This window comes from Trichomonas vaginalis, chromosome I, assembly GCF_026262505.1.
Source record: "Trichomonas vaginalis G3 chromosome I, whole genome shotgun sequence".
Taxonomy (NCBI): Eukaryota; Parabasalia; order Trichomonadida; family Trichomonadidae; genus Trichomonas; species Trichomonas vaginalis.
The window spans coordinates 5,603,435-5,620,947 of NC_067203.1; the positions used below are offsets into that span (position 1 = coordinate 5,603,435).

The window sequence follows — 17,513 nt, forward strand, 5'->3', positions numbered from 1 at the left end:
TCATCAACCTGATATGATTTAAAACTATTTGAATGATGAGATTTCGGCTTTGGGTAATTTTTTTCAATTTACATTTGTGTAAAAATTTGAAAGGACTTTATTCAACTCAAAAAAAAAGCAGAAGAGATCTGAGTTATCTTTTAAAAGAAATCAAGTAAGCAAGCTAATTCTTATTTGGAATTTATAGTTCATCAATAAATGAGCCAATTATTCTTCATAGTAGTATATGTGGACGGGTTGTGTGACTTTTTTTGAAAATGTAAGAATTCATACAATATAGAACGATTTTGTATCATTTTTTTTAACATATGAAGTAAAAAATGTATGATTCTGACGGTTTTTATTCTTACGTTTTTGAATAAATCAAGATTTAAAAAATTTTCAAATCGTAAGACATTTACACTCAGCCCAAACATAATGAAATATATTTCATCTTTTATAAAAGAAGCTATATATAAATGAAACAGAGGAGTCATAATCAAAGACCTCATAAACGAGTAAAAAGAAATTAGAAACTAATGATTATTTGAATTTATGAAATCAATTATTTGATTCATTCTTTCTTCAATCTCTTCTATTCTTTTTGTTAAATCATCTATTTTCATTAATGAGGTGATTCTTGATTGAGGAATAGATTTCAAACTAATCACTCCTTTTATTTTTGAAATTTTGAATCCATCAACTTTAAACATTTTATTCAATTTACATGTTGTCAATTCTTCAAATAATTTTTTATTATTAGCATAATAGTCATTAAATTCTTCAACAGATGAAAAAATTTTTATTTCAGTAATTGGTTTAACAACGTTTATTTTTTGTTGAACATTTTTACTTTCATTTATTTCTTCCTCTGTTTCATTTATTTTTAAAATCGGTTTCATTTATCATTAAATAAAAATTAGAATATAAGTGATGAAATATATTTTTTAATTAATATCAAATCAGAAATGGCGGCAGGATTCTTTAAAAAATTATGGGATGGAATTAAGAAAGCTGCGGGTTGGGTTCATAAAAAGATTATTAAACCCATTGCAAACTTTTTGGCACCAGTAGCGAAAACGGCAGGAACTATCATAGGTGGAGTATTAGGTACTAAAGCAGGTAATCCGGCGATGGGAGCACAAGCAGGTAACGCAATTGGTGGAATAGCTGAAGGAATACTTAATATAGGGTGTCCAAAGGTGCGTTTAGCACAGCGCTCTATATGAGACTATTAAAGGAGATATATGCTGATTATAAATATATAATAAAAAATATGAATATATGTATATGATGAGTATGTTGTATTTTGGCGCCATGCCGGGATATAAAATGAATTTTGAGACAAGAGGCGGTTTCGCGGGAAATTTTGGCGGGATTTTTTTCATTTTTTTAATGAATCATAAAGAAAACATCCTCGCTCTTGCAAAAAAATGCAAAGACTGTAAAAAAATCTACGAGACATTGGTAAAATGCTTCTGTATGGATGCTCCTAGCTATTCCACTGTAACGTATCATGTTAGGATGTATCACTTCATGAACAAAAAGCGCCCATCATAAAAATTGACAAAAAATCGCCGGATCAAAGAAAAATCAAAGCAATTCTTCAAGCGCTAGATGAAGACCCAAGAGCATCACTCAGAAGGATAGAGGAGATGACAAAGATACCACGTACAACAGTCAGTTATTATCTGCACAATTATTTGAACTACAAACTAGCGTATACACGTTGGGTTCCGCACAACCTTAATTCAGTTCAAAAAAAATCTAGAGTCCAATCTTCGAAAGAGCTCCTCTCTATATTGGGTGCGTATCAATCCAAGAAGTTTCGCTTTTTAGTAACAGGGGACGAGTCTTGGTTTCAATATGCAACAGAAGTCAAAATCATGTGGATCCCGAAGGATGAAAATCCGCAAACATTCCCGAAGAAAAAAATTGACACACCAATGATGATGTTGTCGGTTTTTTGGGGCGTGAATGGCATCATCGCAATTGATATTCTTCAAAAACCTAATACGATGAATGCTCAGTATCTAATTGACAATGTTCTTACTCAAATTATCAATTCTGATGAGTTTGAGAAATCCAAACAACAAAAACAAAAGTTTGCAATTCATTTTGATAATTCAAGAGTTCACAAAAGTCATAAGGTAATGAATTACTTGTTGGAAAACAATGTCAAAGTTGTTCCAAACCCAATTTATTCACCTGATATTGCACCCTCTGACTTTTATTTATTCGGCACGCTAAAAAAGAGAGCTGAAGGACGCGAATTCGCGAGTCCAGATGATCTTGAAAATTTTGTAAGAGAGCAATTTGAGCAATTTTCTCATGATGATTTAAAGCGTGTCTTTGAAGCCTGGATCGATCGCTGCGAACGCGTGATTGAATCCAATGGTGATTATATTTAAATAAACTTTATATATATGTAACTTGTTTATTTCTATTCGCAGTATTCAGGTTTGTGCTAAACACACCTTTGGACACCCTATAAAATAGGAGGTAGATAGTGGAAAAATAAATAAATATTATTTTTATCTTAGTATCGGTTGTAGTCTTTGATAAACTTTTTCTCCTTTATTTAAAACTTCTCTTATTGGGGCAGCTTTTGGTGTTATTGATTCAGCAACGTCACTAATTGCTTCTTTATTCTTAAATATCCAATTTGCTCCCTTCTTCAATGTTTCCCAAACTTTACTCGCCCCTCTTTTTACTCTATCCCACAGTTTCTTAAATATACCTGCAGCCATAGTTGATTATTTCATTAAAATTAAAAATTCATTTCCATCTTTTAATTTTGATTTTTTTATTTATTAATAAATGACGACTAACTATTTAGTGCCAAACACCAAACCGATTAATGGAAATGTGTTTCATTCATTCGAAAAGATAAATGAAATATTTGCAAAGAATGACGGTAGAAGATATTATAGAGAACTTGAAAGTTCATGCTATGACTCTGATGCTCCATATTTTGATGATAAACAAACTCATTTAAGAATTACAAATCCAGCTCATGATGTGAACCAATTAGGTGACACATATATTAAACGCAAAGTTAAAGCAACTCTAGTTTCAAATAAAGCTTTCACATGTGATACCGCTTTTAAATGCATGCGTTTATTCGTTGGTTACAAATCATCAAATCAAAGCTTTAAACAATTAGAAGTAGAAACCGAAAGAGGTGATGCCGGTTATCTTCAGATGGATTGCGCCCGTGAATCTTTCGCATTTGCAACATATAAACCAAAATCAGAAAGGAAAGTTAAAAAGTTTGTTCATTCGTTATATAATAATGTTCAAAAATATGATAACTCAGTATGCGGTAAATATATTGACCCTTCAGAAGTTTTCAAGAAAGCAAATGAAGAAGTTGATGTCACTTTTGATATGATTATTCCGGTAAATGATTTGTTAGCATTTCAGGCGTTCGATGATTATCCTAAATCATTTGGTGATATCATTCTTAAATATTATGTTTTCAGGGATACTTTAGTATTTTGTCAGGTTGACCCGTTAAGAGTTGCTGATTTACAAAATTACGTTTATGAAAAGATAACTGATGAAAATTATGAAAAGATTATGAATCATGTTTATAAATATGATCGCAAATTCCAACAAATCGGACTTCCTGCCAAATTAATTACAAGCTTAGCCGCTACATCTGCTGACGCAACAGTTGATGCCGTTATTATTTCATGCACAAAGATGGAAGTTTTAGAGGAAAAATGTATTACACCAGGATACGGTTTAATTGAAGAATCAGTTAAAGCAATACCACGTTTATTTAGTAAGGAAGATCCATTCATGATTCCAGCTCAACATATTGACGTTCGTTCACTAAATGGAGGTTGCATCACTCCTGAAGGTATTAGCTCAGATTTCTCATACGCTCTTCATAATGTTACAGATGTTGTGTTAACATTTCCGAAGAATGCAATGCAAAGAACAGTTTTAGAAAATCCAATGCTTCGAGGTCTTCAGGTCACTATAGATTCCAGAAACTTCCCCGATCAAGCGATGACCACAGTGGGCGACATATTCTTTACACGTATGCTTCAAGCTTCTGATTTAGATGGAGTGAATGAATGCACAGAAGAATACGAGGACTCATTAACTAGACCACTGAATGCAGATGATGGCACGCCATTAGCTAGAACATGGAAAGACCAAACTTCATTCTTATGCACTATTCCAGTTCAACGTGATGGAGCGGGTATATTCTTTGATGGATTAGAAACTTTCAACTCACAAGTTACAGTACAAGTGAAAGCTTATCCAATCATTCAGGGTGAAAATGACACTTACTGTTCAAGGTGACAAATCCTCCTCAGGTTTGGTTTACTAGGACTACATATTGGACATGGACACCGGACGAAGGTTTGAAATATCATCCAACAGGTACACCACCGCAGTATAGAAGTTCATATGATGAAATATTGATGAATAGAAATGTTTAAAATTATAAATTTATTTTTGATTAAATGGATTTAAATTCATCCACCCCTTATGAAGAATTAGCAGGAGTATATAATACATACGTAGATGATATGATTAATGAAGCATTGAGTGATAATAGAAATGCTCTATCTAAGGAAAAATTAATGAAAATTCCATATTCTGAATGTTACTTAAATTCAATCACTGCAGCAATTGGTAAACAAAATAAAGGTAAAACATTAACGATATTAAAACAAATTATCATTATTGCTAACACTTCCCCCCATTCACATGTGTTAATTTATATCAACCGTTCAGGTTCACCTTCAGATGATACATTTGAATCTTTAAAGCATTTAATCAAAATTCCAATTATTTATTTATCACAAGAAGAAGCAGAAGATTATTTAAAAAACTTTTTAATGTATAAAGAATTATATAATACAATCAAGAAGCAAGGATTAGAGGATAAAATTATTGATAAACAACGGGATGAATTATTTGAAACACTTTCTATTTCAAATTTTGATAAAGAATTTTTGCATTCACTCATTTTTCTAGATGATGCAGTGAAATCAAAACTAATAACAAATGAGAAATCATATTTTAATCAGTTATTAACTCAATGTCGACACATTCAGTGTTCATTCTTTATGGCTGTTCAATATTTCAAAGCATTAAGCACAAACATTAAATCAAATCTATCAACCCTTTTCATTTTCAGTGGGTTTAGTCGTCAACAGTTGAACGTTATGCTTTATCAAGTGAATTTACCAATGAGCATTAATGAACTTTACACACAATATCAGCAATTAGGTGAACATGGAAAAATAATAGTTGATTTAAATAAAGGAAGTGTTAAATTTGATTAACTTTTTATAATTAATTTTATTTTTTTTTTATTTAATTAAACATGACAGAAATAGCAAATCTTCTACAGGTTCCATTAAAACAAGGGACAAGAACAAACAAAAGGGGTGCATATAATAGAACTATGAAAGTTCCGATGGAATGAAAGAATTAGTTCATATTGTTGCTGGTCTTCAAAAAGATGTTAAACAAATGAGAAACGTTTTAACATTACCAGAAGCTCAAGCATATGCCAAACGTCATGGTCCAAATTGGGAAGCACACGAAGCAGACATTACGGGTCCAAATGGAAAACCTGATGGTATAAATGAAGTTTTCGTTACTGATGGTCAAGGTAATATTAAAGTCATAAATGGTTATAAATTAACTATATCTGATTATCCTAAACGTAAAGCATATAATGAACGTTATCCTATGCAATTTGATGAAAATGGAAAAGCTGTTAAACAATACATTGGAGAAGGTGAAAATGGTCCAATTAATTCATACCGTCATAATCCATATTCTTATTTCAATGAAGAATTAAATGCTATTGAAGAGGGACCGGATGGATTACCACGATATTCTAACCAGTTTGATGGTCAATATGCAAATATTAGACCTGAAATTTCAGCTAAGAAATTCTTTAAAGTTGCTTTATTCGATCCAGTTTTCGCAAATGTTAAAGATGAACTTAAACAGCAATTCCAACCAATTATAGTAGCAAGAATTGCATCAGGTGCTTTATCTCAAGCATTCAAAGATTTAATTAAGAAACCATTATATCAGCAACGAGGTTTAACTTATGATTTAGTTAAGGAATCAGATAAAAGAAAATTTGAGAAATCAGATGATTATAAGAATGCAATTAATGAATATATTCGGTCTATTAATTTCGATGAAACAGCTAAAAATCAACTTCATGAACAAATACAGGGAATAATAGATTCAAAAGTTCCAGCAAAATAAAAGTTTAAATATATTTTTTTTATTCGAATATAAATGAGAAGACGTTTCACTAGTCAAAAGAACACTAACGCAAAAGCAGAGATTACGGTTGGTTATAACGTAAATGATGATAAATCACGAATTATTCAAAATGTTAAAGTTAATGTTAGCCCTGAATTAACAAGGTCAGCAACTCAACCAAATTTATTAACTCGTGACTTACCGAAAAAGGAGGAGGAGAATGAAAAAACCATGAGAATGGAGACCCAATCATTTTATCTGAACCTGGTAAAGAACCTGTTGAAATTCCCACTTATCCAACATACCCCCACCTCTTTCATCAAACATCGAGAACCCATATAAAATAGACATTAATTCTGAATTAATGAAAATTTACCGTGATATAATAATTAATAATTATGATTCAATAATAAATTTAATTGACCAATCCGGTTTAATTATTTTACCTTATGAATCATTAATTCACATTATCGCCATTCTTTGTGATGTTCAAGATTCAGACGTTAAGATTCAATTTTTCATAGATGATGAGGTTTCATGCTGCGGAACAGTTGCAAAAATAAATCCTATAAAGGATATTAGCACAATTAAGATATCAAAGAACGGAACAACAACTGAACTTCATTTAACATATAATGATATTTATAATAAAATAGTTGATGAATATAAAATATCACTTGAAAAATTCTTTGTTAAGGCTATTTAATATTCAAGCATTAACATTATCGAATAATAATCCTTTGAATCATAATCAATAATAATTGACCTTTCACCAGTTTCTATCGTTTGTTTTATTTCTTTTTGTTCCCCACTATCCGGATCGGTCATTGTAATTGTTTTTGTTATAGTATCAGCTTTATCTTTAACTTCAATCTTTTTTCCATCAGGATATTTAAACCAAAATTCCAAAAATTCGATATTGTCAATCTGTTCATATTTTAATCTATCAATTACATTTTTAATACCATCTGAAAATCTTATGAAATGGTCATTATATGGGTTTGATTGAACTAAATTTGAATGAAGTGAAATATAACCTGTTGATGAATATGACATCGACTCATATTTTCTGAAAACACTAAAATTTATAACATGAATGAATTTCTTATTCGTTGAATTTATGAATTCTTGAGGTAATCTTATTCTAGTTTTATTTATCACTGGAAAATAACGCTTTACCATATTTTTAATCGTAATAAAAATGTCAATTATCAATATTATTTCGAATAATAACTGTGAATTAAATTTAACAGTTAGTGGAATTTATAATGTTACTCTCGTTTCTGTGAGTGGTAAATTTAATCCCATTCTTTTAGACCCTTCAGATTATATATCATTTATTAAAGATGACCATGAAAAAACGTATGATATGTATATAAATAATGTGATAGCGAAATGGGATATTAACACGATTTTAAGTTATTTAAATGAATCATTTATCGTATGGTATGAAGAAAATTTTAAATCAAAACCTGATAAACTTTTTGAACTTGATGAAATAAATAACCTTATTAAATTCCCGCTGAAAATTAAATTTTGTACTCCTCATCTTCGTTCATTGTTGGGGATATTAAATTTTGAAAAAGATGTTGGGGATGTTTTGTATTCTGACACTGGTTCCAATTTCATTTTAATCAAATGTGATAAAGTTAATACCCCAATGAGATTTTCACATCAAACATTAGACCCTAACTCTTACCCATCAATACAAAACATTTTATCCATCAACTTAAACACATTTTCTTTATCATATCCGTTTCAATTATCCGGGAATTCATTTATTCTTCATTCAAAAGATTTATCAAATATTAAATTTAGAATAACTGACCTATTTGATTGTGATTTAGAATTTATGAATGAAATATTATGGCAATTTCAAATAGAAAAAATAGCTGATGAGATAACGGATTAAATATTTATTTTTAAATCATAATAAATGATTAAACAACAGCAACCACAGCAACTTAAGGCGCAAAGCACCCAGGTCCTTCAGACCATTACATACGCCATATATGCATATAATTCAAAGACAGCAGAACAAACACAAAGGTTGAAATATGGAGATTTGGAGATAGTATTGAAAAATGACCATTTCGAATTCGTTTGCAAAGGTGGTGCAGTGATATCAAATATAAAAGAAATTTTATTTATGAATTCAAAAATTAAAGGTATAACGGATGATATAACATCAATTCCACCAGAAGAACAAAGATATTACGCATTAAATGCATTTCCTAAAGTTTTGAAGATTGGAAGATTTAATTTAAATGAGGAATTCATAAAAGGTTTCCTTAATGACATAATGAAGAAGGCAGATAATGAATATGTCAACAGTGAATTAATGAAGAAGGCAAATTTGGTTTATGTTGATGAAAAAGATAATGAAATTAAAGAAAGGGTTGAATGGTATCATGAATGGACATCAAAGATTTTAAAAACTAAAGCTGATACAGGATGGGTTTCAGGATGTTTAGACCTTAAAGCAGATAAAACTTATGTTAATGGTGAGTTAGAGAAGAAGGCAGATAATGAATATGTCAACGAAATATACCAAAGTTTGATAGGAACAACTAAAAATATTGAAACTATTGTTGGTGACTTTTCTGTCAATGAAGAAAATAAATATTTTAGATGGCAATTGGTACAGTCCTTAAAAAATGGTGCACGGTGTAAACTCATTCCGAAAAATAACAATGAAATGTATGTAAGCTATATAAAGAATAATGGTACACAAGTTAAAGTTCCATTAGACAACAACTGCTACTTAAACTTATATGGAGACGAACAAAAGAAATATTTAAGAGTTTATGAAATGACAGATATGACATTGCCTCACCCAGCTCCAGCACCATATTATTATGACTATGGAGATGACGACAGAACACCACATGTAGATGAACAAAAGCTAACATTATATTTAGATTATTATAGATATAAAAGATATAATGCAATAGAAAAAACGAGAATAGTATATTATTATACAGATGACAAAAATAAATATTATAGTCAAGATTTTACCTACCCTGAAAACATAAGATTATATTATAAAAAATATTCTGACACAAACCAGAAGAAACCTGAAATAGTTGCACTATATTTTAAGTTCAAAATAGACAATCCTATATTATCTCATATGTTTGATTTAATGAACCCAGTAGGTTCTATTTATACATCTATGGATGCAAGAGGTCCTCAAGTAATGTTTGGTGTTGGTGCATGGGAACAGATTGTAGACAGGTTTTTGTATTGTGCAAACTCTTCAAAGGAAACAGGTGGAAGTAAAACGATTTCAGGTGAAAATTTACCTGCACACAGTCACTACATAGATTTAAGTACATCTCAGGCAGGTTGGCATAAGCATAGATATTGTGATTGGTCAGGAATGACAAAAGGTAAAGGATATGATGTTAAAGACGACGTTAAGTTTGCTATAAATTGTTACTGGAGTGACACTCAGGGAGAAGGAAACCATACACATTTCGTTTCAGGATATACACAAACAACGGGACAAAGTAAAGAATACATGCCACCTTTACATGACAGTTTACGCATGGTATAGAGTTCAATGAACGCTCAATGTTTGTAAAACAAACTTTAGAACGGACTGAAAGTCCTGAGCTTCAAAAGAGCAAACAGCATAATTTAAATTTTTATTTTAGTATAAATGAAGATTCTACCATATGGTGTTATTGGAAGAGATAAAGATGGAAACCCAATATTTGATCCAAAGTTAAAATTAAAGTTACTGACAAGACAACAACTTGAAAAGTTGCTGAAACTAAAACAGGATGAAAAATGAGAAAATGAGAAAGAAAAATTTAAATTATGCAATTTTATTTTTATCATAAATGACAAAATTAATTAAGCCAACTATTTCTAAATTAATGATACCAATGAAATCATTTCGTGGAGTACTTATCCCAGGTTCTTCACAATTAGCCAGGGTAAGTGTTGTGACTCAAGGTGGAACATTAGCGAATCCATTCAAATTATTAACTAAAGATGAACTTAATAAAACGATGATAAAATAACTGATAACAAAATTTTATTTCACTGCTACCAGGTAATTTAACTTCTCTGAAAAAATGTGACAACATGACATTTTGACAACAGTCATGGAAATAAATTTATATCGTTAATGTTTACGTTAATGGTTTCAGGTTATTCAATAATTCATTATTTTTGAATAACTGATGAGGTCACCGGGTCACCAGGTCACCAGGTAATTTAACTTCTCTGAAAAAATGTGACAACATGACATTTTGACAACAGGTATGAAAGGAGGATGGTATTTATTAATTATTTTTGAATAACTGATGAGGTCACCGGGTCACCAGGTCACCAGGTAATTTAACTTCTCTGAAAAAATGTGACAACATGACATTTTGACAACAGGTATGAAAGGAGGATGGTATTTATTAATTATTTTTGAATAACTGATGAGGTCACCGGGTCACCAGGTCACCAGGTAATTTAACTTCTCTGAAAAAATGTGACAACATGACATTTTGACAACAGTCATGATTAATGTAAAAATAAATTCAAATCATACTTTATAAAGCTTCATTTACAGGTATTTCATCGTCAGTAAATGAATCCTCATTATCGTTTGGTTCAACCTGTTTATATAATCCTTTCATTTCTTCTTTCAAAACATAACACCATGTCTGTTTACCATCTATTTTTCTTTGTTTCCTTTCACATTTATCCTTAATACTCATTTGGAAATTCTTGTCTTTCATGTCTGATGGTTTGCAGAATAGAGCATTTTTACACGTCATACCTACACACAATTCATCATAATGTGTATTTATCCATACATCTAAAGGATTTGTTGATAATTCAATTAAATCTTGTTTGGCTTCAGTCATCGGAATGATTCGTACATTAAATGATGAAAGGTCATATTGCATAAAATATGTCAGTAAATTATCATAAAATTCCTTAGTGCATGAATTCATCAAATTCTTGAAGTAATCAAATTGACCCTTAAATTTACCATTAACTCTTAAAACTACATATCTTCTGTCTCCAACTTCAATTTTGACAGGGTAAACGTTATTAGTTACGAAAATGAAGTTTGCAACGTTCTGAGCAGTTCTTCTGGGTTGATTCTTTTCATTAATTCTAATCTCATTATCCGTTATAATTGATTTCAAAGCGTTGAAGTTTGCGAGTCTGTCTTCACCTACATTCTTGAGTTCATTAAGTACAAGAAACATTTTATTCTCAACTACTGAGTTGAAATTACCCGTTAGCTCACCTATTTCAGTAATGTTTTTGCATGAATAACCAGCGAGAAGTTCAGAAATAATATCTGTAAATCTGTTTTTACCTGTTCCTTGAAGTCCTTTCAAAATAATTGCTGTTTCATTCTTGATTCCTGGATGTTGAATCATTGATGCAATCCAGCCGAGAAGGTATTTATACACTTCATCGTTATTATCACAAACGACTTCTTTAATGAAATTCATAAACATCTCAATTTTTGAGTAATCAAGCTTTTCGAGAATGTTGTATTTATAACCCTGAAACGTTGAGAAAACATCTGGGGAATCAGATTTAAAGCAAACACCCTTAACGGTTAATGTAGACAATTGATTTAGTAGTACGTCCCATGCTGTTATTGTTTTACCTTCTTCTTTAAATAATTTAATCATTTTGAGTGACTCTTTCATGTTTGATTGAAGAACGAATGATATTTGATTCATTTTGTCGTGGATATTATAGTCCTTTTGAATGAAATATTTGTTTCCACAATCTACAAAACGGATTACACGTGATAAATCCTCAATTACTTCAGAACTGTTTTTATACTGATGATTTTCAGCCTTGCGTCTAATATCTGTTATCAAAAACGAGTCATCAAGTTTGATATCGAATGTTATTTTTGGCTTACGTAATAAAGGCAAAACATATTCATCATAATATTCCTTTTGATATAGTTTTAGAATCTTCACCAAAACAAATGGAGAAGTCATTAAATGTGCATATCTACTACGTGCTTTTTCAAAATTACTTTTTGCATTTTCTGTTAAACTGCAGAAGTTATAAACGTTATCGTATGCTTCATTAATCAAATGATTAGGTAACGAATTAATAGCTTGAAACAGTGTAAATAATGTTATTTCTTTTTCTAAATTCATGTTTCCACCGTCATTATGTACTTCAAAATCACAGATGCCATCAACTATGCTCTGGGCAAGTTTATCGTCAATGTTTACATCTTTGTTTTCATTCATGATGGTCTTTATTTCTTCGTTCTTCTGTTCAACTCTTACCTTAATATTCAAATCATTTAATATATCATTCACTGTTCTAGTTAATGTTGAATCATAACTTCCACGAATGAATGAGTATGTATTGATTGGTTCTGTTGCATTCTTGCGAACTCTTGAATCAGCCATAACCACTAAAGAACGCTTTGAATCATCAATAGAAGTCATTATATCAATATCATAATCATTGCAGGAATAACATTTAATCATTCTGTTCGAAACTGCATAGAAGAAATTAGTGTTGCAATAAATGTGAAGACCTCCTGAAGCGGTTTTAACGATAACATCTTTATCCGAAAGTTTTGATAAAATGTCTTTTCTAACCGTTTCTTTAAGTTCATCATTGTACGATTTATTGATATCAACATCTATAATCGTTAAATTTGATATTTTATTTACTAATAAAGCCATACCAGTTTTCCTTCCTCTTCCTCCATCGTATTTGAGGTAGTTATGTAAATCAATCTTGTTTTCACCAATTCTTTCGTTGAGGGTTTTAGTTTCTGCCATAACTAATTCCTCAACTAATGAATCAATAACTTTTTCATCAACTAATGAATCAATAACTTTTTCATCAACTAATGAATCAACTAATTCCTCAACTAATGAATCAATAACTTTTTCATCAGAAACGATATAGTTGCTGTTGTTGTTTGTTGCTGTCATTTATATAGGAATAAAAAAATAAAAATAATTTTAAAACTAACTTTATTTTTGGACTGCATCATATTTCCATACCTGTTGTCAAAATGTCATGTTGTCACATTTTTTCAGAGAAGTTAAATTACCTGGTGACCTGGTGACCCGGTGACCTCATCAGTTATTCAAAAATAATTAATAAATACCATCCTCCTTTCATACCTGTTGTCAAAATGTCATGTTGTCACATTTTTTCAGAGAAGTTAAATTACCTGGTGACCTGGTGACCCGGTGACCTCATCAGTTATTCAAAAATAATTAATAAATACCATCCTCCTTTCATACCTGTTGTCAAAATGTCATGTTGTCACATTTTTTCAGAGAAGTTAAATTACCTGGTGACCTGGTGACCCGGTGACCTCATCAGTTATTCAAAAATAATTAATAAATACCATCCTCCTTTCATACCTGTTGTCAAAATGTCATGTTGTCACATTTTTTCAGAGAAGTTAAATTACCTGGTGACCTGGTGACCCGGTGACCTCATCAGTTATTCAAAAATAATTAATAAATACCATCCTCCTTTCATACCTGTTGTCAAAATGTCATGTTGTCACATTTTTTCAGAGAAGTTAAATTACCTGGTGACCTGGTGACCCGGTGACCTCATCAGTTATTCAAAAATAATTAATAAATACCATCCTCCTTTCATACCTGTTGTCAAAATGTCATGTTGTCACATTTTTTCAGAGAAGTTAAATTACCTGGTGACCTGGTGACCCGGTGACCTCATCAGTTATTCAAAAATAATGAATTATTGAATAACCTGAAACCATTAACGATAAAATAACTGATAACAAAATTTTATTTTTATATAAATGAATACCCCACAAGCTCAAAATTTACCACGAATCATAACAAGAGAGGAAAGAAATAATCGAAAAATTAAAAACAACAAACCACGAAAAACAGAGAAGATGAGGAATAAAAATTAAATTTGGATTGAGTTTAAAAATTCATCTTTATTAAATTCATCTCTTCCAATCAATTTATTTATTCTATTAAATTCTTTTATTTTCGCTTCACACAGTTTAAGGATTGAACGGTAAGTTTTTAATTTTTCGATTATTTCTTTCCTCTCTTTATCGTTTTCAACCCCACCACATTGTGGCTTCTTTTTGTAATAGCATATTTTTGATTTAATTCTGTTTAGTTTCTTTTTATATTCATCGTCTGGACTCTTGGCTGCTTCGTTGTCACTCATTTCTTACGAAATAAAAAAATTAAATATTATTTAAATATAATGGAGTAATAAAATAAATCGGAATTTCTATTAATTTATTGTCAACTTCAACTAATACATTACCGTTAATATAGGGTGTCCAAAGGTGTGTTTAGCACAAACCTGAATACTGCGAATAGAAATAAACAAGTTACATATATATAAAGTTTATTTAAATATAATCACCATTGGATTCAATCACGCGTTCGCAGCGATCGATCCAGGCTTCAAAGACACGCTTTAAATCATCATGAGAAAATTGCTCAAATTGCTCTCTTACAAAATTTTCAAGATCATCTGGACTCGCGAATTCGCGTCCTTCAGCTCTCTTTTTTAGCGTGCCGAATAAATAAAAGTCAGAGGGTGCAATATCAGGTGAATAAATTGGGTTTGGAACAACTTTGACATTGTTTTCCAACAAGTAATTCATTACCTTATGACTTTTGTGAACTCTTGAATTATCAAAATGAATTGCAAACTTTTGTTTTTGTTGTTTGGATTTCTCAAACTCATCAGAATTGATAATTTGAGTAAGAACATTGTCAATTAGATACTGAGCATTCATCGTATTAGGTTTTTGAAGAATATCAATTGCGATGATGCCATTCACGCCCCAAAAAACCGACAACATCATCATTGGTGTGTCAATTTTTTTCTTCGGGAATGTTTGCGGATTTTCATCCTTCGGATCCACATGATTTTGACTTCTGTTGCATATTGAAACCAAGACTCGTCCCCTGTTACTAAAAAGCGAAACTTCTTGGATTGATACGCACCCAATATAGAGAGGAGCTCTTTCGAAGATTGGACTCTAGATTTTTTTTGAACTGAATTAAGGTTGTGCGGAACCCAACGTGTATACGCTAGTTTGTAGTTCAAATAATTGTGCAGATAATAACTGACTGTTGTACGTGGTATCTTTGTCATCTCCTTATCCTTCTGAGTGATGCTCTTGGTCTTCATCTAGCGCTTGAAGAATTGCTTTGATTTTTCTTTGATCCGGCGATTTTTTGTCAATTTTTATGATGGGCGCTTTTTGTTCATGAAGTGATACATTCCTAACATGATACGTTACAGTGGAATAGCTAGGAGCATCCATACAGAAGCATTTTACCAATGTCCGTAGATTTTTTTACAGTCTTTGCATTTTTTTGCAAGAGCGAGGATGTTTTCTTTATGATTCATTAAAAAATGAAAAAAAATCCCGCCAAAATTTCCCGCGAAACCGCCTCTTGTCTCAAAATTCATTTTATATCCCGGCATGGCGCCAAAATACAACATACTCATCATATACATATATTCATATTTTTTATTATATATTTATAATCAGCATATATCTCCTTTAATAGTCTCATATAGAGCGCTGTGCTAAACGCACCTTTGGACACCCTATATATCTAACAAATTCAGCTATTGTGTCAAATCTTCGTCTTCTTTTTGTCATTGATTTATCGGTTTTTCCATAATCGAGATGAATCAAAACTTTATCCCCTTGTTTAAAATTCATGAGCCCCGAATTAATTTGTTCACGTTTAACATCATTTAACCTTTCCATTTGCTTTCTAATATATTCCCATTCTTTTGAAATATCATTTTTCATTTCCACCGGTTTCATGTTTATAGTTCTATGCCATGTATTATTGTAATAATATACTAACTGCTGTATGATGGAGTCATGATTTCCATCCCAGTATATCTGACCGTTAACCCCTAACGCATCTCTAAGAGTTCTCATTACTGCATCAACTATTTTATTATGAAACGTATATGGAGAGGATGAAACGTAAAAATTAATTTGTGGGAAATAATGAGCCATAGCTGCCTGAAATCCTTTATCACCATCACCCCTGATATTATCTACTCTTTCATGATCTAGTAAGTATTGAATAGCTCTTCTTGTTTCCTGTTCTGTTTTCCCTTTCACCGGAATGCAATATAAATATCTAGTGTTAATGTTAATGACAAATAAATAAGTAACGTTTCCTTTTGAATATTCTAAATGATCGATTTCGTATGAATATGAATATGGTGCAAATGAAGGGCGACCAAATTTTTCCTTTAACGGTTGAATTTTTGGGTCAATTGGTTTATTTAATATCTTGAAATCCTTTTTAAAATCTTTTTGCTTCTTTAATGTTTGAAATGGATATAATAAAGTGAATGATGAAGGATTAACTGAAGGAGGAGGAGGTACTACTGTTGGAGGTTTTGGTGTTGCAAGTGGTTTAATTTTATCTGCTTTGATTTTGGATGATGAAGTTTTGGAATTCATTCCTCCTTTCATTAATTCTGGATGTATTCTATTCATTTGTTTTAAATATGCTGTATATAAAGGTTTGATATACTTTCCCGCTTCGAGTTTATGTTGAAGGATGAATTCCAAAAGTTGATCTTCATTTAAAAGTCGGGCTGAATGTGGTTTAACTAATGAATCATAAATTAAAGCTTGTGCTTCATTTATGGTCTGAATGACCTGGGCGTTTTGCACTTTTAGCTTTTGTTCCTTTGTTTTTTGCAGCTCAGGATTATATAATTTATATAATTCATCAATATCTTCTTCTGTTAATACTTTATTTTTGAAATCTTTCAATTGTTTAAGTTGTGATTTAGTTTTTCCCTTTGTATATTCATTATTTTTAATTTTGTCTTTAATTTTAGAAATTATTTTATCATGATATTTCAAAATTTCATTTTTATAATATGAATAATAATAATCCATATCATCACCCGTTATATTTTCATCATATTTTTGGAGATATGCTTTTAATTCATAATAAGTAAGAAAATTTTGATTAAATACTAAATCATCAATTAAAATTTTTAAATCTACATCATTCATTTATATAAAAATAAAATAAATGTTTTAAGGGCGCCCACCTCTTTGATCAAGAATCAAAACCATCATTAACGGTTCCTTTTGTCTCTTCTGTGGCATTGTATTAAATAAACGGCATACAACATCCATTTTCACAACATACAGCCTTAGTGTGTGCTCCTGTTAATGCAGTCTTTCCAATTGTTAAGCGAGTCATTGACCTGTTTTTAAGTTGTAAATTAATATTCTGACCATCGAAAAT

At 30.9% G+C, this 17,513-nt stretch overlaps 5 protein-coding genes and 3 pseudogenes across 8 annotated transcripts, besides 3 other annotated features; 4 read left to right on the forward strand and 4 right to left on the reverse strand.

Annotated features, from left to right (window-relative positions):
* Positions 1 to 1,167: 1,167 nt before the first annotated feature.
* Positions 1,168 to 2,470: a mobile genetic element.
* TVAGG3_0935200 lies at positions 1,264 to 2,390 on the forward strand (annotated as a pseudogene). Its single transcript has one exon. A coding segment is annotated over exon 1 (1,127 nt).
* Positions 2,471 to 2,513: 43 nt separating the features above from the next.
* On the reverse strand, positions 2,514 to 2,729 carry TVAGG3_0935210 (uncharacterized protein; the record flags this gene model as incomplete). Its single annotated transcript, XM_001329723.1, has 1 exon — positions 2,514 to 2,729. The coding sequence occupies one exon, from the start codon at positions 2,727 to 2,729 to the stop codon at positions 2,514 to 2,516; it is 216 nt and encodes a 71-aa protein (XP_001329758.1).
* Positions 2,730 to 2,799: 70 nt separating this feature from the next.
* On the forward strand, positions 2,800 to 4,439 carry TVAGG3_0935220 (annotated as a pseudogene). The gene has a single exon. A coding segment is annotated over exon 1 (1,640 nt).
* Positions 4,440 to 4,589: 150 nt separating this feature from the next.
* Positions 4,590 to 16,477: a mobile genetic element.
* Positions 5,833 to 6,237, forward strand: TVAGG3_0935240 (uncharacterized protein; the record flags this gene model as incomplete). Its single annotated transcript, XM_051252752.1, has 1 exon — positions 5,833 to 6,237. A coding segment is annotated over one exon (405 nt), but the record flags the coding sequence as incomplete, so codon positions are not given.
* Positions 8,387 to 9,393, forward strand: TVAGG3_0935250 (phage tail repeat-like family; the record flags this gene model as incomplete). The annotated part of the gene is made up of 1 exon (XM_051252753.1): positions 8,387 to 9,393. A coding segment is annotated over one exon (1,007 nt), but the record flags the coding sequence as incomplete, so codon positions are not given.
* On the reverse strand, positions 11,029 to 12,218 carry TVAGG3_0935260 (uncharacterized protein; the record flags this gene model as incomplete). The annotated part of the gene is made up of 1 exon (XM_051252754.1): positions 11,029 to 12,218. A coding segment is annotated over one exon (1,190 nt), but the record flags the coding sequence as incomplete, so codon positions are not given.
* TVAGG3_0935270 (Prim-pol domain family) lies at positions 12,508 to 13,181 on the reverse strand (the record flags this gene model as incomplete). The annotated part of the gene is made up of 1 exon (XM_051252755.1): positions 12,508 to 13,181. A coding segment is annotated over one exon (674 nt), but the record flags the coding sequence as incomplete, so codon positions are not given.
* Positions 14,529 to 15,828: a mobile genetic element.
* Positions 14,609 to 15,732, reverse strand: TVAGG3_0935290 (annotated as a pseudogene). Its single transcript has one exon. A coding segment is annotated over exon 1 (1,124 nt).
* Positions 16,478 to 17,513: the final 1,036 nt, after the last annotated feature.